This window comes from Lagopus muta, chromosome 8 (genome assembly GCF_023343835.1).
Source record: "Lagopus muta isolate bLagMut1 chromosome 8, bLagMut1 primary, whole genome shotgun sequence".
NCBI classification, from domain to species: Eukaryota; Metazoa; Chordata; class Aves; order Galliformes; family Phasianidae; genus Lagopus; species Lagopus muta.
The window spans coordinates 24093524-24115461 of NC_064440.1; the positions used below are offsets into that span (position 1 = coordinate 24093524).

The 21938-nt window shown below is 38.0% G+C and overlaps 1 protein-coding gene across 4 annotated transcripts in view; it reads left to right on the top strand.

Moving 5' to 3' along the window:
- The window catches only part of PARD3B (par-3 family cell polarity regulator beta), a 370506-nt gene that overhangs the window by 192963 nt on the left and 155605 nt on the right, over positions 1 to 21938 (top strand). For all 4 annotated transcript variants that reach the window (XM_048953007.1, XM_048953006.1, XM_048953009.1 and 1 more), the window contains one exon: positions 10097 to 10141. In XM_048953007.1, the coding sequence (XP_048808964.1) occupies positions 10097 to 10141 (45 nt within the window). The remainder of the gene's footprint in view (positions 1 to 10096; positions 10142 to 21938) is intronic.

Consider the following 21938-nt stretch of genomic DNA (forward strand, 5'->3'; position numbering starts at 1 on the left):
ATTCTGGAAGGTAAAAAAAAAAAACAAAAAAACCATCATGTTCAACTTTGCAGAGCCTTTTTTTGGCTCATTTACAGCTCCCACAGAAGTCATTATGAAAGAATGCTTGTAAGCAGCAATACAATATTAGGCAATGAGAATGTGCTTGAGAGCATGTTACGAACTACTAGGTAATTTGCCCTTCTTTTCCTCCAGTTCTTGTGTTCATTTATATTGTAAGATTCAAAGCAGCGTAAACAATCTGCTTTTGATACACACGCGTGATACTTTGAGAATGTACCTGATTTACTTAATTGTAGTGGTTTTAAAAAAAAAAAAAGAGTGTGTAGATGTCCTTAGTGTCTAAAAATAATAATTGTTCCTTGTAGAAGGTAGTTATTGAAAATGCAAGTAAAACCGAAAGGGATAACGATCAATCTGGTTGGGAACACTCATGTTTTATCTTCTTCATGCATGGTGATGTGGTAGACTTGTGTATTCACAGTTATTTGGAGGAAGAAATATAATGCAGCTGCACATTGAAAGGTTGTTTGTATGGGTTTTTTAAGTAAATTCCTACTTTATTAAGGAAATGTGCCTGATTTTAATCATTTTGTTAAGGCTGCTAGTTGCTAGAAACATGAGAATTTCTATCTTGTAGAAAAATGAAGCTAGGACCTCTTACAGGCATTCTTTAGTAAGTGGTGAACCACTGTGTTCAGTTTTCTACTTATAAAAGATTTTAATTGAAAGCTTTTGGCTGGAAAGGTAAGGGGAAGAGGAACATGAAAATCTGAGTTAAAGAACTGCAATATAAACACTCCTAATGCAACTAAAATTTCAGTAATTTGGTACCTAAAACTGTGCTTCCAAAGAGAATATTCATATAATGTACATTCCACAGTGTATTTTTTGGAGAAGGAAGTTCTTAGTGTAGTTTTATATTACATGTATTATTTAACTGCAGTCGTCACCCATAGTAAGTTCTCATCCCTGCTGAGTACTCGTTATTGATTTCAGTGTGATACTTGCCAGTGCAGAAAAGGTGAAAAGTGCTGCTGTCTTTATCTTTTCCACCCAGAGTTGTGGGTTCTGTGAATGACTTGTTGGTATCACGGAGAAACCTTATAGCAGATTTGGTAACAAAGGATGTTTTTGCTATCTGAAAATATAACCACTAGGCCCTCTTTTTCTGGCCATCACGTGTTCTACAGTTCTACTGTTCCTTTCCAAAATAAATAATATGATGAACAGAAAAATAACAGAAATTCTAGAAGGAAAGCTTTGAGACTTCACAAAATGTGACTTAAATGCAGTTTCTTTCCTTTAAAACCAAATAGCGTCTAAGCTGAGTGTCACCCCAGATTTGGAAAGACAATGCCTGTCTGTCCTTAAAGGTGTAAGGTTCAGAAATCACCTGGGTATCTTTAGACAAAAACAACATCCTAGTATCTTTAGAACAGAATTAACGTAATTTAGAGTATAAATGTGAAATCTTTACCGCTATTCACTTGGAAATCATTGCATTTTACTTTGGAATATGCTTATAATGCATGGATTGCATAGTTATGAGATGAAAATGGTATGGATTACGTGATGGCATCATCTTAAGAAGAATCATGAAAGGCAGGTAGCAAGTTTAAAAATGAGAAGCTGAGAATCCTGGCATTGCTACAGATTGCAAACCTTAAGGCAATATACTAAATTTTCCAGATTAGGGAGGTAATGAAATTGCAAAGTAGGGATCTTCTCATTTTGATGAGGGCTGACATACACTTAAAAGGCAAATTTGTTAAGTAAAGACCAGTCTATAATTATACAGATTCACACATTCAGTTGTATGTATATTAGTGACTCCAAAAGTAATGCCTCCTATTTATTTCCATGGAAACTACAACAGATTCAAAGAGCACAATAACATTACTTGACAGAGCAAACTCTGAGCTACGAAATGCTATTTTTCAACAATCATCATCATTAGCTGTGCATTTTTGCCAGCAGTGAATGTGAGCCTACGTGTCACGCTTATAAAAATCTGTATGGCCGTCTGGAACACGGCTGGTCTTTTGCATCACTGTCACCACTGCTGAAAGGCACCACCCACTGCCTCACTGTGCTCACATCCTCTGTTTGATCTCTAGAAACGATCAGCAAATGTTGATGAGTGCCAATGGGTGCCGTTTTTTTTTCCATACGGGGAAACTCCATGTCACACCTTTGCTTTGTGCGTACTTCCATGTCAGATGCCTTTTTGTCATATTGCCCCTCTGCTGATGTCTGTCAAACAACCTGTTGATGCCTGCAACAAAATGTAATGGAATATTGGTGGGAAGGTTGAGTTTCTATTTCCCTGCCACTAACAGTTTCCTCTGACATTATGGACCAACATTATAAAATAGGAGGCATTATTTGTGGAACACCACCACACATTTCCTTTTATTAATCATGGCACTTGAAAAGTGTCCACTTGGTTGCATGATTTCTTATGGATGACAGTGGTTGAATATATTAGCAGGAAAAAGAAGTGTCCTTTTACCATGATTTCAAGAATTTGTGCAGACCAGCCAATGTCTGACTTGGATTGCTTACTTGTACTGATTAGATTTAGACTGCTTGCCAAGTCTGGACCTGTGCTTATGATGCCATGTTAAAAACTAGTGAAACAAATTCAGAAATGCTGGAAATAAATTTGGTGTTGTGCCTTCCCACTTCTAAAGTAAGTCATACTTTTTTTAATTGCAGATGGAAATGAAGAAATAATGTCTTCTATACAAGTAATCGGAATGACCATTTTTCCTTTCCTTCTCTATACACAAATTTTTCTCACACATTAGCATGTGTTTCTAGAAAATATCTGTGTAACAGTTCATCAGAATCCATTCTTAGTAGTGTTTTTTCTTTTAACTGTATTACAAAGGAGACAGAAGAGCAATATGGATTTTGTTGTGTTGTATCGAAAAAGAAGAGAAAAAGGAAGGCAAGAATATTTTATTTATCTCCAGCACTTCTATTTTCCATAAATCTTTATGCACAGGAATGGTTTAGGTTATGCAGGAGTATAACTGTAGCCATGGGAATTGTATTCAAAAACATGGAAGTGTGGCTTGTTTTAACCTGAAGCAGCATGAAATTGAACTATATGAGTATATAGCAGTTTTGTTGTGTATCAATTCAGGCAAAGTGCTTTGTAGATTTATATTTAAGGATGTTGGTATAATGATCCATGACTGCTATCCCAAGGTATTCTCTCTTCTTTTCCCCATGAAGAAAAAACCCATAGATTCTAACAGATGAAGCTCTAAAGCCTGAAGAAGTAGAAATATCCTTTAATTGGTTTTAAATGTGAGGGAAATATGATTTGCTAAAACACAATTTGACCTTGGTGTGTATTTATTGAAAATATTAGCCAACTTCATTTATGTATTTAAGAATAATTATTAAGTGAATATGCAAGATACGAGGTACTGGAGTATTCTGCCATAAAGCCACTATATAGGTATATGCTCATTCCTTTGTTTATGAGGAGGTACATTAGATAACAGTTCATGCTTTTAGAACACCTCAAAATAAAGATAAACTAATGCTTATAGAAGGATGTGGGAAATGCAATTGATACTGTTATCAGCTACTTTTGTGATTGGCTCCAAACCAAGTTATCTTTATTCTGACTGCAAACTTGGATATTGGAATAAATATCACGAAACATAACTACATGAAAGCTAAGCAGAGCTAATGGGGATTGCTCTTCAGTTAAAGCAATTATTTGATTCTCATGCAACTGAAAGCATACTTTTTTGGAGGTCTCCAAAAGTGTTTTACAATTTTAAAGTCGTTACTTTTTTAACCAGGTTGTGTTTATGTAACCAAGTTTAAAACTGCTTTTAGAAGTTAGCTAGGTTCATAGGAACATCCACTGTTGAGAAGATGGGTCAGAATTTGAATAGGCTTTTCAGTGTTACTGGATTATAATAGTAATTTAACAATCATATCTTGGAGAGAGGGACTTCTCACAAATGAAAATGATGTAAGTTTAGGAAAACCAGTGATATGTATATGGCTGCGGTTGTCTTGGGGATCAAGGGCCACGAAATACTTAGAAGATTTTTTTAGCTCATGTCATGAACAGCTTTATTGTACTGCCAGATACATCTTTTCTGAGATTAGAATAGATACATATTTTCTGAGACTGCTTTGCAGAATAAATTTTTAGAAACGAACATGACAGTTTTTTTAGTTTATGTAACTTTCTAAATTCAGATCTGCAAGTAGGAAATTAAACTGAGTTATTAAGTAATAAGGACACTGAGACTAAATTGAAAATGAGATTATTTTATTCTATATGATAAGAAAGATTTTCAGCAAGGTCATTATTTAGTTCATCACAAAATCTGTGATGCATTTGAGGGGAAGGTGAATTGTGGCAAAAGGACATGTAGGCGAGTTGGAATGTTAATTTTTTTGACTGGTTTTGTAGAAACCTTTTGGGATTCAAGAACATTTGCTATGGAACTGACTGGGAATGTCAGATGTACTGCTGGTGTTAGAGCTGAGAACATGGTAACATGGTTGTGGTGGTAGTTTCTTACAGAACTTTAGTCTCAGTTTGAAGAAGGTTGATCTTTTAAGGCACTTGCACAATTGAAGTGTTATGGGGGAGAAAATAACAGTTAAGTTAGTGTATGCTTACTATAAGAAAGGAAGTACAGATAATAATGAAGTCATATTTTCAAGTCAGCTTTAAGAGCAGTTTGTTTTAAATCTGTTCCCTATCAATGTTCTCAACAAGTGAATGACAGATTAGATTAGGAATTTGTGGTTTAACCCTAGGAGTGTGAAAGAAGTGTTAATGATGTGTGGAATAAGTGTAGTTGGGGAGCCCGGTCAGATTCAGCCCTGTAAGGTTTCACTGGAACAGAGCTCAGAGAGATTAGAAGGACAACAGAAATGTAAAAGAAGTAGTGGTGGCCTCAATTAGCAGTGTAACCTTCAATAATGAGGGTTTCTTGAAGAAAGTGAATAAATTTGTATCATGCCGGCAGTGAAACTGTAAAACAACATTATTTTCTGAAAATAAGAAAATTTCCATTTAAAGATGCATGTGTCTAATGTCCAGCATCAGCCGGACTAATGGTTCTTAAGCAACACGTAGTAGAGACAGCAAACTTAGGTGTTTGTGTTTTCCTTTCTGTGTGTTAACATACCAGGAGGAGACCAGAGGTGAGTGGTGTTGTCCATCAGGGTTCTGCACTGGGATGAGCGCGGTCTAATATTTTCAGTGTTAACACGGGCAGTGGAATTGAATACACCTCAGCAAGTCTGCAGATGTCACCGAGCTGAGTGATGCAGTTGACTCTCTGGAGGGAAGGAAAAACATCTGGACAGGCTTGAGAAGTGAGCCCACACAAAACTCCAAGTTTTCACCAAGTTCACCAAGACCAAGTTGCAAGGTTGTGCACTGAGGTTGGGGCAATTCCATGTATCAGTACAGACTGGGTGACAGATTGAGAGCAGCCCTGCAGAAAATGACGTGGGGGTACTAGTGGATACATCAAAAGAAACGTGGCCAACAGATCAAGGAGATGATTCATCCCTTCTATTTCACCTTCATTAGTTGCCTGAATCCAGCTGTGGGGCCTTCAGCACAAGAGAGACAGTGTCCTCCTAGAGGAGGCCACGAGGATGCTCAGAGGGCTGGAGCACCTCTACTGGTGAGGATAGGCTGAAGGAGTTGGATTGTTTGTTTCCAGGGAGACATCATTGCAGCCTTCCAGCACTGAAAAGGGGCCCACAGGGAGAGGCTCTGTAAACTTTCACCATCGTTTGCAGAGAGTAGAGGAAACTATTTGAAGGAAAGGATTTTAAGACTATGCAAATTTGTCCTTCCTAACATGCTCAGTTTATCAGTTCAGTAGATTTTAGTATAAAAGTCTGTGGTCTTTTTACAAGGAACTACAGTGAAAACCCAGAACAGCCAGCAGCATTTTCTAAGTGATGGTTGTGAGCCAGCATTTGACACATTCTCTGTGAGTAATTTATGTCACTCCTAGAAGGGGAAACACTTCACCCAGGAAATAAATATGGCAGGAGAATTATGTCATTGGCACTATCATTGACTAAAATTAATTGATGATGCAGTGCCTTCATTATGCTGAAAGGCCTGGGTACGGATACAGTCCGCTGGAAAAAAACGGTGACCAATTTGTCACCTTCCTTTATTTTCTAATGTTTATGCCACAGAAACTGACAGATTCTAAAAAGCACAGAAGCACCATTTGCGTATGTGATTTGGGAATATGTCCATTGTTAATTAACTGTAAGAAGTTTTGTATTGGGATTCCAACCAACTGATAATGGACATTTGTTCTCTAGGAAATTCTTTTTAGGCACTCTTCTTATTTCCCATTTATTGTAATTTTTAGTCCTTGTTTGCTTTTATTCTGATGTAGAACTACAGTTGGTTTTCAAAGACATTTGTTAGTTTGTCCAACAGAAATTTTAGAAATGCAGTTTAACTTTCACTCATTAGAGGATTTCAGTAGCTATTGGGCAATGTGACAAATCATTCAAAAAAGGCACTGAGTTGAAGACTGTTACCCTGCATCTTGTGAATAGCAGTGACTCCTTGTTTTGGGGATAAATAGGGTAATTTTGTAGAAGGATTGCACTGGGAAAAAGAAAAAATCTGTTATCACATCTGGCTGCAGCATTTCTTTGTGCTTCCCTAAACAACAGTTTGGAAGTAGTTTGACCCTTCAAGTTGGGCTGTGTGTAGATGCAAACTCTTTCTGAGGCAGCACGTAAGATTTGTTGCACACTAAATGATTGGCAGTCATGCAGGTTACACTGGTTATCTTTAGTGGGGCAAAGAAATGTTAACCAAAAGATTATACGGAGGATATGGATGCTTTGTGGTTGCTTTTACTGCTGCTGAACAATACTGCCTGGTTTCTTGAAGCAAAACAACCTTCTAAAAAATTACCATAGGAAATTCTAATACAATTGTTTACTCCTAACTTAGAGTTTGTTTGGTTTTTAACCTTTTGTTTTGGTTGTTGGCATTTGTTCTTCTTAGTAATATTCTATTTTATATAATCTAGAGTCTTGCTGGTCCCCCAAATGTACATGCTTTTCTTATGTAGCTGTAGAACGTCAGTCGCTCTCATGTCAGTAATTACTTAAAGTACTGGCAGTGAGTATGTAACTGGCTTCTGTGATGACAGTGCAGCTCCTAAGCAGTAGAAGTTGGGTTTAAATGAACTAGCATGTTTTATGCTCCAAACACTGATAACTTCATGAACTGACATCCCCTGTAGTTTAGGGACATTTCAATGTGCAGAGTGTCTGATTGACCAGTTAAGGACAATTTTCTTCTTTGAGTGCATATGCTTCATGCACTGATCTCTCCCTGCTGTTTTTATTGTATCGTGTGCAACAATGCTAGCTCACGAATACACAGTGTTTAGAGCGTTCCCATCGAAATAGTTGCAGTTGAAGTTTTGTTGTAAATGTCTTTCTGATACACGCCAGTCAGATGCTGTGGATTCTGAGTGTGATCCTCTTGAGCTGAAATTCTGCATAGTTGTAATGTAATTTTTTTTTGATGTTGCAGTAAGAAAATATTTCTTTTTACTTGAGTGTTGAGATTAGACAGTATGTTTTGCTGCTTTAAAATCTTTCAGGTGCCTTTCTGCAAACGTAAACCAACATTAGTGTGAACTTACATTCCTATTTAGCACTTTTTTCCATAGCCAAGGAGAGCCAGAGAAATACTACTGCTGTTGCAATGGATCAGTTGCGTCAATTTTGAACATGCAAAGTAGTACCCAAAAATGCTGTTTTGTCAAAGGGGACATCTTATATACTAAATAAAATCTCCAGTGAGAAAAATTTCAACTTATGCATGTATATAAAGTTGAAGGAAATGAGTATTTATTTCTCATTAGCCTTTCCTACTTTTCTGTCATCTTCTGTTTATTCCCCAAGAAAAAGGGATGCTAATGAGTGGAATTCTTGAACAGCAGATGAGTCTGTGCCACTCCGTTCTAATGAGAGGTGGATACCCTCCAAGTTACTGCCTAGGCTTACTACCTCATGGAATGAAAAATGTCTTGTGGAAAGGCCGACATTTTGCACAGACTGATACAAATCTTCAATTTTTCTGCTCCCTAGTTTGCGTGTGTTTAAATGCATATTGCTAACCTTGTTTTCTGGTAGGATTATTTTTCATTTCCTAATCATTTTTTTTTCTTTCTTCTTTCCCTCCAGTATTAAAATCTAATTTTTGCATGTGAAGCTGGTCTGTAAAGTATGATTAATTCAAATGGCTTTACCTCTTTTAATAACAAAACTTAGTTTCAGGCAGAGCCAGGCATCAGCATGGTTTTAAGAAATGCTGTGAACCTTGGGATCTATTATTTTTCAAGCTCCTACATAGTGTAACATTGCCTACCCCAACTAATTATCATTTATTACAGTGATTGCTGTTAGTGACTGCTATAATTGAAGTTGCGTATCAGTTTCTATTATAAACCCTTGTTTCCACACAATCATATAACTTGCCAAAGCATTAGCCTTTAGAACAAAAGTTTTCCATGGTAGTGTTCTCCTCAGAGGTAAATTCTGGGGGAGAGAGGAGGTAAGAGAGTTGTAACTGTCCTTATAGAAAGTCCTCGTCTGGGCATTTTGAGTTGTAGGATCAGCTAAATTGCATAGCAAGAAGCTGTATAGTTACCATCATTTTGGGGGACTAGGAAAGCTTAGAAGTTAAAGGATAAAGAATGCAGTACCTTTAGTTTTGACTACTCTTGCTGTTTTGCCTTTCAGTATCTCTGCATAACACTGCAAACAGTTGTTAGTCTTACTTTATTTGTATCTGCATTTCATAGCATCATTTAACAGAGTTAATTTTAGTAATGGTGGGAAATGTCTGATAGCTTAGAAAAGTGGATACAAGGTAAACAATCGAGTATTGATTCATGATTCCAGTCCTGAATCTGGTGCTGGTTTTTGGGTAAAAAGTGAGGTGGGGAGAAAAAAGAGAGCATTTTCTACGATTATTTTCCTGGTAATAGCTGCTAAATGTCAATAACTGCTGCAGAGCTTTTCCCTGGGTAGAAAATGACATCTTCCTGTACCGCTGCAGATAACCCTGTCTGCAAACTTTTTATGGTGACCACTATATAAAGAATGTGTAAGTTCACATTTATGGTGGCTTGAGCATGACTTGACAATTTATTATATCGTATAAAGAAATCACATTTTAAGGCATAATATAAGGGAGTGCTTGGGCAGACAGAGTAAAGGATAAGCTTTGAAGCCTAACATTCATTTCCTGTGCTTGTTTTATCATCCCTAACATTGCGCTAGCACCATTTCTTTGCATAGAATTCATTTTAAGAAGTAGTGATTGGTTCTTTCAGCCAGCCCTCTGGGACAGTGTTTTAATTATTTTCATGAGATATATGATAATAAACTGAAGTACAGTAGAAATGACAATTTTTGTTACATTCAGAAATTGTTCCTCCGCTAGTCTGGCTGCAAACTGTTACTGCTGTAAACATCTGTCTTTATACGATGTTGTGAAATTCTACACGGGGATGATTAACTGAAAAATAAATCATAGCATGAAGAAAGCACAAGCCTTCAGAAAGATAATCTTTTTGGAGACCTCACTGTCTGCAGAGGGTCCTATGAGTCAGTGAGATGTCTTGTGCATGAGAAGGTTTCCACATCTGGATTCTTTTTACCAATTGAGGTCTTTGATCTGAAAATGTTACAGCTCTCCTATGCCCTGTAATTTGTCTGGCCAGATGAGTTATTTACAAATGCAATTGCTCTTCTGACAACTCAGTTTTGAGCGTGTAAGTGCTGGGGTCCTGATCTGTAATCCACAAGGACTGCTGGGAGTACTTTTATTGGTTTCAGTGAGCTTTGATTCAGGTTTTTGGACTTAGAAGTGCCCTAGGTGGATTAGGGTGGGGGAAAAAAAGAGTTTTTACAAATGATTATAATTTAAAGATTTGGTCTGCTGTGCATCTGAAATAATTTGACAGCATTTCAAAGGCGTGTGAATTTTAGTAAGTTTCTGACCTTTGTGTCTTTTCTTTTATTCCTACAGTGGCAGATGAAAGCAAAGTTGGTTCCTTGGCCGGACGCAGATCAGGTAAACTTCTATTTTGGAGGAAGAGCCAGCAACCTGAAAGTAGGATGGCCAGTAAATGAAGTCAGCCTACACAAACTGTGGTGCTTAAATAGGTTGCAAATTAAGGCAAATTACTTTGTATTTCCTGATTCTGTGTTGTGCAGCAATGAATTAATACTGTTCTTTGCCAAGCAGGTCATTTGCAGGAAGAGATGTCTCTTTTTTTTTCAGGTTAGGTGTTGCAAACTGAAGAAAATGAGGGTTCACATGTCATGTAGTGGCTTAAACAATAGAAACTTCAAAAAATGTAGTTTTTCTTTTTTTCCTTGCTCTGAGTTCCACTTCCGCTACCAGAATTATTGAAGATAACGCAAAAATATTCTATAGTTTAAAGAAAAAGAAGTCAGAGTTTTTCCTTCCGTTGTGCTTATGCAGTAGAGATTATTGTTTTTAAAACTTTTCTGGCCACTGCAACAAAAAAAAAAAAAAGGAAAAGAATAATTAGTCCATAATGTTGTCATTACTGTTCCTACTTATTAAACAATTTGCACAAACCACACCATAGTACTGTACAACTTGCAGTTCTTATAAGAACTTTTAAGGAAATGCTATAAGATTGTAAATTTTCACAAGGCACAAATAAGCTGACATGAGAAACATTGAAAACTTCCTAGAAAACTCAAGTTTATTTGGTGATCTCTTTTCATGTTAGGAAGCCCTGAGGTTTCTGGCTGCCCCTTTGCTGTATGATTGTATGTTGACTTTTTCCACCCCTTTGACAGAATTAAAAAGCTGAGTTTGTGTGAAGGAAGGTCAGCTATGAGATTCCTGGTTGTTCCCTGTACAACTGGGTGTCCTCCTATGGTTTTGTTATCTTGTAGTTCTCTGGTATGGATTTTCCTTATCTGAAGACCTTTTCCTGAACTTAAAGTAGACAAATTCTTTCTACATTCTTTTGGCTTCTTTCCTAAGTCTGTGAGCCTCTTGGATTCTTTTTCTGAATAAAGAGCTAGTTCATATGTCTTATAACACTGTCACTTCTGTGGAGAAAAAAATCTTTCAACTTCTTGTTTTGGGAATGTGAAAGCTTCAAAGAAAGGATCTTTTCAAGTCAGACAAGCAAGGGGTGTTGCCCCTGGTTGTTGTTTTTTTTTTTTTTATCCTATGTAGAGAAATTACAACAAGCACGCAATATCATGCAGTATTCCAGAGATCACCAGAATTTACTGCTGTCAGAGGATATTGAAAGGAAACTTGGTGAGATCAGGAATCTTTGTCAGTTATCACAGACTTATTGAGCTTTATACCATTTTTAGCAGCATGTGATCTTTCTTCTGCATACTTCTCCAGATTATTGAAAACAGTGACTTTCAATTTGATCTCTTTGAAGACACCTAAGAATTTTATATGAAAATGTGTACCCATACTTACTGACTTTTGTCTCATTTGCTTTTCTTACCTTCCATGGACCTCTTCCATGTACTTAAGATCTTCTTCTAATAGGCTAAAATATCTGTGGCCAGCAGATCAACTAAGAGCCAAAATTTCCTACAGATTGTCTCATCTGTCTCTCTTTTTGTTCCTCCTTTAGAATAAAAGGAGCTAGCTACTTCTGAGAAGGATAGCATGTAAATTATTTTCTTGGTTCTGTCCACTTTAAATATTCCTCAGATACTGTTGAAATGTTATTTTCTTCTTTAAGGTTCCATTTCCTTTGCCCTCATGAAAAGAAATCAAGCTGCACTTTCAGCTTTCTTGTTGTTCCATTAAAAGTTTGTTCAAGAACAGAGTTCTTTTCACCTGATCTCTTTTTACTACTTGATATTTGGAATTTGTATCATGTACATATGTTTCTGGCATTCCTTTGCATTGCAGAACTCTTGTTGTTGCATCTTTAATTGTGCTGCCTTCTGCCTTCCTGTAGGCACCTTTTTTAAGAAAGCTCTAAGGTAGATATTGCAGCTTTTTGTGCTGGGAGCAAAACACTTAATTTCTCATTATATAAAGAAGAGTTTCCATCCCATTCTAGACTTCAGGAAATTAAGCATATTTCTCTACAGAATTAATTATCACCTACTGACAATCAATGCAATTATCCCTTCTCTCCTTCAACATGACTTGTTCTATGAAATACACAGATGAGTAATTCTCTCTGGGGAAATATCCTTTCTGTTTCTTCTGAGGCAGTGGCTCTTGAAGCATTTTGTCCCAGCTTTTGCTATAGCTCCTGTATCCCTTGCACGTTACATGTTACTGAGCTCAGGAGTTTGTGTTAATTTCAGAAAGTGTTACCACAACTCTGCAGAAGACCAAGGCATGAGAAGGATCTGTTCTGCGGCCCATCTTCCTGTCTTTTTATGTACTGCACCCACAAACAGCTGTTCATATTCTTTTCCATTAAAAAAATCTGATTTTAGAAGCATGTCTGGATATACACTGGAACTAAACACGTTGCATGGGAAGGTGGCTGGAGGATCGTTCTTGTATTTTATTTTCACAGAAATGCGATAGAAATGCTTCATAGAATTCTGGTTCCCATAGCTGGCCTCTCTTTTCAGAGGAGGAGTACTCCTGCAAAGCTTACAGGTATTAGTGTTGTTGCAAATGCTTTCTGCAGCACCACTGCACAAGCACTGGAATGCTGTGTTGATGTGGCCTGCTTTGTCCTTTGGGGCAAAGAGTGTGTGCAAGATATCCTCTCTTTCTAAATTCTTAAAAGGAGGACCTTTTTCTACTGCAGTCTTCTCTGTGCTTAGCAAAAGTGAGTCTGTATTCCTTAAGCACCACTCCATGAGGGTGAGAAGCAGACAAGTGGGGCCTCTATATTAGAGCAGGGCAAATTCACAAAGATGAGAAATCAGTGAATATGAACTCAACTTTTCATGATCTCATTAGCATTTTAGAAAAGTAGTTACAGAACAGCTAGGGAATGGCAGGATTGTTTTTACAACACGTATAACCTGATTTATATGAAATACAGACAACTGAATTCTTTGTGGCTGTTTTTTTTTTCTTCCAAATTTTTTTTGTGTGTTCTGATTTATTGCTTAGAACACTTTTAATATGTATTGACTGTCTGCTGAGGTCTCTGCTGACACAGCTCTTTCAGATGATGCAGTGCTGGAGAAAAGCTGATGAGTCTTTCTTTATGAGCTCTGACATATTAATTAGCAAAATGGGCAAAAAAGCTTTCCTATTTTTATTTTAATGTCACTAGACCATGCTTTTGGTTTGGATTATGTTTGGAGACAGTTGTGAGGCAAGATGAGTTGCAGATCTTATTTTCTTGCTGGTTGTTATGCAAGGGATGTAACGCTGGGCTATGGATTTCTGCTGGCACTATCGAGTGCTGTAGGGTAGCTCTGTTACCAGCTGAGTCTTTGGCTACTTTATATTAATGCTGTACGGCATGTGGTAACTACCCGAGTGGGAAAGGGTCCTCTGGGGTAATTTGAAGGATGCATTTTCTCAAATAATGATCCTTATTTTACATTTTGTTGCCACTGTAACTACATGGTTATGGTTCAACCTCGGGAAGGATCAGCATTCTGGTAGAGAAGGTCTGAGGAGGTGAGTATATAGTTCAGTACTGCAAGGTCAGGGCTTTGACGAGAGCTATGTGTCAACAGCTCTGTTAGATTCCAATCCGTACTGCTTCACGTGGATTAACTGAGTTCTTGTTCAAATGGGATTCAGACTAGGGTTGGAGTTGGCTTATAATAAAGTGGGTTAAAGGTCTTGATGCATCTCTGCATGCTTTTAGTGCCAAATTTCATTAAGGCTAGAATGATGATTAAGATTATGGTTTAGGACAGGAGTGGTAGAAAAGTTAGTTTATTGCTAGATTTTTATGACCCACTGCAATGCACTAAGCTCCATCCTTGCCTTCAGGAAGGCTCTCCTGCCTATTGCAAAAGCCAATGTTGAATTGGTAGATTAAATAATGCAGTGCTGAAGTTGCATCAGTGCAAATGAAAATAAATCTTCCTTTTGACTTTAAAGTTGAATGGGCCAGGATGATCTCCAGCTGTTTTTTGAGGATGGGTGCAAGTTGCTTCTGGACACTGCGCCTGGTATATTCCAACACAAGTACCATTTTTAGGAAGTAGCTCACAAGAGTAGAAGAGCAGTTATAATACTGTAGGTTATTACATACTGTATACTGTAGGTCATTATGTTAATATAACATTAATAATACCTGAGGTATGCCTGGCTCCTGGTAAGTTTTCAAATACAAACTTAAAATTCTTGTTGTTTGAGGAACTCTGTTTTTCAGAGGTACAGGGTTTGGCCTGATGCAGGCACACTGAGCAGTTGAAGGTTGTTCTGGTGAAAGCGTGAATAGGTGCTAGGCTAAACATTGCTGCTGTCTGAGTTCAAGCTTAGAAGAGAAGGCAAAACTTAAGCTTACAAGAGAACTTTCCTTTTTAAACTGGAGGGAGAGGTTGAGCTAGTGGAACACCAGCAAAATCCAGTGATTTATGCATGCTTATGTTGCACAAAGTGCTTTTTCCTAGCCAAGGATTTTGCTGGGTGCTTGTGGTAGGGACAGAAGTGACGACAGAAAGCTCAGTGGCTGTCAGTGGGCATGTTTGGATAGAATGGGACAGTGCTAATGTAGAAAGTTTGGCTCCTGTTTTGCTTTTGATTTCCAGGTAACACAGTTGTGTTAAAGTGGTGTTTAAGGAAATAGTATTCTGCTCTTCTCTTTCCACACTCATAATTTATTGAACAAGCCTTTTCACAGCTATAGCATGTCTATAGCATTAAAGATCAGTTTTTCAAAGGGGGCACTGGGTTTAGTTCTGAGTTCATAAGAATTTATACAGTAACTAGGTCTCGCTGTTGCAGTCAAAAAGACTTGTAAATGGCTGAGCTGCCTGACCTATGCAAGTGAGGTACGTGTCCAAGCATGGAACTTGCCACTAGCTAACTGAAATCTAGAGGCATTTGGAATCTGACACTTGCCTTTGCATTTGTGAGAGGAGAAAAGAGCTGATTCTATCACATTTCGTTTTTCTTTCATAATAAAAGCATAATATGTGGCTATGTCAGTCATTCTTGCAAGCGTGAAGGAGGACTTTCTTGCTTTGTAGACAGAGGTATAGCTGAGCAGTGCCAGTGCATCTTTTTGTGATGATGCAGTGCACTGTTTAACCAGTGTTGTGCCCCTCTTGAATATTAACTTTCAAACTTTGTTTTAAGCTTTATAGTCGATTGATGGAAATATTTTCAAAAGATTTTCATTCTCTTACCTTTATTTTGGACTTCTTGGGTGATTTTTTTCTGTTTATTATGAACTTCAATTATGCTTCTCCAAGCAAAACATTGCTTTGGCTCATGTATTTCCAATGAAATTGCTGTCATCTGAGAATCTGTGTTTATGCATGCAGCCAAGAGATGAAAAATAAGGGTGTGTTGTCCTGCAGGTCACTTGCAGAGTTAGTATTTTCTACTGTTCATCTGGTTGGTAAGATCTAAAGTCGAGGATGTTATACTGAATCCATTTTGTAGTTGTGATATATAAGAATTTGTAATCTAGAAGTTAAAATGCTTGGCTTTCAGTTTCTGCCTACTTATCTTTGTTGATTTTTTGTGGTTTTTTTATTTGTTTGGTCTTTTCTTCAAACACAGCTTGTCTAATGAAACCAGGGTGATACATAATTTACTTAGTACTCGATGCCAGTAAGGCTTTACTACCCTTTCTGTTGTGGACTTTATTTTTCCAGTACGAGGGCAGTTCTGAAAGTAATACGGAAAAGAAGTAGCAGGAAACAAAATTAGAATTCGTGTAAAGTTCTAATATTTTCTGATCAAGATAGAGGAGCTCAGATTCCAGATACCTTGTTTTAAAGAGGCTATTAGAAATGAGACTAATGCAGCAATCTCTCTTTTTTTGTACTATAATGTGGTATGTACTCCTGTGTGCTAAGTTGGATTTTTCATTGACTCAGGAAAAGGAAGGCTGAACACTGACAAGTTCCTGTGCTTCAGTTATTCCAAATTAACAGAACTTGTATCATTGAATGTGAATGAAGAGCAGTTTAAGATGCTTTTCTGAGTGCCAGGCTGGCAGTCAGTGCAGTCCTTCTTGCCTGCCAGGCGTGTATGGCTGATAAGCAGCTCTCACGGACAACCAAGCTGTGTGGGTCTCTTCTATGTAAGGAAACAAGTTATCGCTCTTACTCCAAGAGAAGTCATTTTGTGCCCCCAGCAGCTCACCAGCTGTATCTCTTCCTTCAGCTTTTTTCTGTTTGTTTTTGAAGACTTTATTAGCTGTGTGATGATGATCATTGTGACCCCTTTTATGTTAGGTCCTGAGAAAGTCAGCTGTTGATTAAAAAAATCCTTTGCTTGAGGGTGGAGTTTGATGTTAGTGTTAATCTAAAAACTTGCTGCTGCTGTAAGGGGCATACTTACTCACCTTCCCACCTACCTTCAGCTGCAAGGTTCACATTTTTCTTTTATTTAAGTCCCATAGTTTAGCTGTTGAGATTGTTGAGAGTAATAAACCAGCCAAAAACCTTACATGGGAAAGAGAAAAAAGTGAGTAGTGCTTGGCTTATCTCCTTCAGCCTCCCTTTTGAGAGACAAACACGCAGAAGGGAAACTGCAAGAGGATGGATGTGAGAACTGTGCCTTTTGGAGGCATCCAGCTATCAGATCTGGCCATGTCTAACTGTATCAAATTCAAAGGACAAATTTACATTGATTTTTAAAACAAAAATAATAAAAAAGGGGATAGTCTTTTACTTGCAATGGATATAACTACTTTCTCAGTGCCAGGAGAGCAGACAAAAAAAAGACAATAAACCTGTGGACAATGAAGAGCATCTCTGCTGTTTCATTACTTAATTGCAAGAATCCTCTATTAAATCACTGAAATCGCTTAAATGTTATGAATTATCTTTGTGTTCTGCTAACGACTTGTAGTCTGCATTGTGTTAAGTTATAGCAGAGTATCCTATTGGTCTTTGAGCTGTGGTCATGAAGATGAATGGATCGGAGCTCTTAAGAAAAACGACAAACTTGCAGGAGAAACCTGTTTCTCCCAATATCCTTGTGGAAGATTTAGGATGTAGAGAAGGGCTGAGCATAGAACAACTGCAGCAAAATTATGAAGCCAGGAGTCTGTAATACAGGTTTTATAGCATAGATATTTGATTTAATATTTTCATGTCTCCCCATGAGGAATCTCAGGATACCGCTGTATTCGTGAATGCCTGGCCGTGTGTTTTTGCCCCTTTTCCTCCTGGTACGAGCAGAACCTAGCAGAAAAAAATAACGGCAGAAAAGTATAGTATTCTTCTGGTTTAACCAAGGGAGCAAGAAAAAGGGAGCTCTGAAGAAACATGTTTTTTGTAACTGACTGATTTTATCACAGGATCAGCCTGAGCTGAAGGAAGTAGACTGGGGTGGGAGGTGGTAGAGAGACACATTTGAGAGAGAAAGCATGGATGAAAGAAAGCTTGCAGTTCTTCAGAGATGTCTGTGCTGAAAGAATGGAAGTGGAGGAGCAAGTTTGAATCTCCATTTCTTGTCCTGAAGACTAAACTAAAATTGAATTTTCTTTATATATGAAGAAGAAATGGTTTAATGGTCTGTTAGACAAAGTTTTGTGCATGTTTGCCTGTGTGTTGTTAGTTGGTTAAATGGCTGTGGCTATCTTCTAGCTGTGTGCAGGCTGCTATGCTCTGCGTCTAGTCATGCCCTGGGGAGTGAGAAGAGGTTGAACAGTCCCAGAAACAGCTGTATTTGACATGCAGGGAGAAGCTTTCATAAGAGCCAGAACAGTGAAGGTGGCAGCTTGGACAAAAAGGGGGACAGTTTTCCTGAAGAGTCATAGGGACTGGACAGGATCATTTTACTGATCACAGAAAGCTGTAGTATCAGAGGAAAAATGATACTGTAAAAGCATAGGTTCAGTGGAAGCTTTTATTTCAGTGTTTCACCCATGAATAATCTGTACTACCAAAGTGGTAAAACAACCGTGTTTTAAATAGAGGAGGTTCTTTCTATGTCCCCATCTTAAGGAAAAAAAGTGAATATACATCTACCTGAAAGTGTAGCAACTTGAGCTTCTCTTTGGAGGAAGCTTGTTCACAGTAAGGGTACCAAAGACAGATTTTTCACTTTGACCCCCATGAAGTGAAACATGAGTTCCCACAGTTAGGAACTGTACGAAGTTCTCTGGTGAATGCACAGCTGGGAAAGTGCTGGCTAAAGCTGCCATTTAAAGTTTATTAGACCAAGATACCAGAGAGTGATTTTGGATGTCAGGAATGCCTCTTTCTTCCGCATGAGTAGACTTGGAAAGGAAAATCTGCCAGGCAGTAATGATAGTCTTTTCTCAGAGGAGAAGGCCTGGTCTGACAGATAGCCAAACTCCAATCTTCAAAAGTAAACAGTTGAGGTGAAAGCTTTAATTCCTTTCCATCACATCTTAGCAGTATGGGAATTATGCATCACCCAGTGTGACTTGTTGGCATCCATGGATTGCAAGCAAACAGCTTTCTTCCTTGGGGATCATTCCTTATTCGAGGAGCAGTGGAAGGGGTAGGAACTTTGTTTAATGTTACCTGGGAAATGTCATGCTTCAACACTAACGCTGCTGTATGATACAGAAGCGGGAGAAATAAGTGTAGGAGAAAAAGAAAATAAAATAAATCCACCACACCAGAATTTTCCCAACCAAGACACTTGTGCTTTGATATTTATTCTACTCTTTTTTTTTTTTTTTTTCCTCCTTTCCTGAAGGGATTCTGGGCACACTGCTGTATTAACATGGGGGTGTATTTGAATGTTTATACAACAGAGTTGCTTTTTTTGTTGCTGGTCCACTTTGCTGAGTATTGCTCTGTGCAGAATTCAGTGAAGCAGGTCAAGAGACTATAAAAGAAACAGAATGCTATGGTAATATAAAATTAAATAGGAGTGTAGAATTATGATAGCTGTAAGGAATGTGTCTATTTACTGTAGGACAGGATATTCTGTGAAATAAGTGATCAATTTTCTGTGGTCTGTGTCTGTTTGCAGTGGGCAGAAGTGAAGAGGTACCTGTGGCAAGCTGAAATACTCTGGTAGAATGCATAGTGCTGGCATGAGCTATCATCTGTAGCCTGGGACGTGGATTTCCCTACTGAGATCTGATGATGCTTTTCCCTGGGACTGTCTGTACTGAGGCTGCCACAGTTCGTGTATTTGCTGGAAGTTTCTGCTCTAAGTTGGGCCAGTGTGAGGGTAGAAGAACTGTTAAGTATGGTGAATGTGTCTACATGAGCAGTGCTGTGTCATGTGGAAATAGAGCCTTCTCTGAGAGCTGAACTGCTTTAGGACACAGTGCTACAGGGGATAGTAGACATCACCATTCTGCAGAAGAGGTTATTAGAACTGGAGGTCTTGGAATCTCTGGATCCTGGAATATGCTCAGGGAAACGGTAAGAGCTGTTACTAAATGTGAAGTGATCAGAGATGGCAGAATGTCAAACAAGAAAGTTGACATTAATCGTGATCAAAGAATAAGAAACAGTAAGTTTCAGAAAATGAAAACATACATAAATTTGTGCGTTCCATTCAAACCGTGGTTATTCAAACCAAACTGCTGTAAATTTAATGTTTAACATTGTAGAGGGGTATATTGTATATTGGCTTTTAAATCAGAGAGCCATTCCGATGGTGGCATGAAAGTGCCTACATGACTTAGTTGTTTTTCTTCATGAAACTCCTCTCTCCTTGGCCTTAAAAAGAAGGCTGAAAACAAGTGTATCTGTCAGGTCTCTTCCACTGTGAGGGCATTATAAGGCTCTTCAGTCATCAGCTATTTAGCCGCTGGCAGTAAGGCTGCATCCATTTCAGAAGGCAGAATGAGTTGCCCCAGATGATATTTCTGAGACTGAAGGAAAAGTACAGATGTAACTGTAATGTGTCTGGGAGATGTTTACCACTCCATAGCTAGAACTTGATTTACAGCCTTCCTGCCAGCTCTTTCCCTGGTTTTGGGTTCCTTCAAGCAGTATCTTCTTAAAGCATTGTTGTGAATGTTCTGCAGATTTTTAGGAATACCTTCAGAGTACTTGGTACTGAGAAGTTGGCTGTGATCAGCATTGGCAGGTACTGGTACTGTGGTTCTTTTAGTGACTTGTTGTGACCAAAGAGACCAACAGCCACTGCCTAATTCCTCGTTTTATTAATCCTTTTCCTCCAGGAGCAGGGCATAATATTTAGTGCTGGCAGTGAGTATCCTAAAATCATTGGTGCCAGAGAGTTAATGAATTTGGAAAACTTCCCAGATAATACATCTGGCCCTCTAACTTGCATTTTGGAGTATGAGATGTAACGAGAAGAGCACTGAATTAAATGAGCTACTGGCTGAAGTGGGGTTAGGGGACATTAATTGTATTTTTAGACTGACCAAAAGTTAAAAATTACATACCTCCACAATGGAGGTGTGTTGTGCTGGGGTGGGGGAGTGTATTTTTATTTTGTAATATCCCCTAGTTACCTTCCCTTTTGAAGCTTGATTTTCAGCATGGAAGCACTTACGATTCTTCACTTTCAATGTTTCTTCTCGTTCCTGTTTTTACTGTGAAGTTCTGTCGTGTTGCCATATCATCAATCAGAACAATTTTGAAGGTAGCTACCACTAATTGATATTTCTAGTCCAGTTCACTTCTGGAATAATATCTTATACAGTGTTTATCTTCCATAACATTTGAAATAATGTTGTATTGTATAAAATGGGTTGCTGTTTATTAATGTACATCTTCATGTAATAAAAGCTGTGCATGGCAATACGCTTCAGAAATTAACTTTGAAGAAAAGAATTACATTGTTATTTGTATGTCTTATGGAACAGCATTACTTTTAGCGGGTCTTTCAGTTCAGCTCTGTTACTTAGCTCAGGTAAGTACCTGCACAGCACTCCATGAGTACCCAGAATATCATTCCTGATTAAGTGCCCTATTGGAATGTTTTGGGTTTCTTTTTTTTCTGATATAAGAGAAGGAGAGGGGTTTTTTTCTTCTATGTATGCCTGTGGCAGCCCAAATGGAAAGCATTTCATAGAACAGTAGAAAGCATTTTCTTGAATTACAGTTGACTACCAGCAGGTACTTTCCTCTTATCTCAGGCAATGGCACTATGCAGCCCTTTGAAAGTATACTTCTGTTTGCCTTACTTTTCTGCCTAATATCTTACAAGATGGATTTTCTCGTTAGTGTTAATTTTGCCTGCTAACTGCATGACTTGGTAACTCTTCCTTGTAACTGTTTCACTTTGAAATCTTCCTTGAACAAAGATGATCAGAGCTGCATGTCATAGGTTTTCTTTCTTTGTAGTGGAGTTACCTTGGTTGTAACAGCGTAGTGTCTTGTTTCAGATATTCTCTCACTGAGGAGGCTCAGCTAGATCAGAAATGAATTTTATTGTACCAAAGTGAGCGACCTTGTTTTTAACCTGTTCTGATTTCACTTGTCTTATTGTCAATTATGTATCAATTCATATGCTCATCCTTTTCTGTATTACCACTGACTCCCTATTAAGCGTAAGCAGCAAATATCATAACATTCATATTGAGACTGAAGACTCGGTAAAAATCTAATCTAGTGCTCAGAACAGCGTTAGCATTGAGGGCTTTATCCAAAACAAGCCATTGACACATCAGCTTATTGTTGGTCCAGCTATTTGATTATGAAGAAATCATTAACTTGAGCTTAGAGTTCTGTTAGGACCAGTTTTAATTTCCTAGTTCTTGAACTTGAGACCAAACTTACGCATATTTGGTGTTCTTAAAAAGCTTAAAAGCTGTTTTTTCTCCATA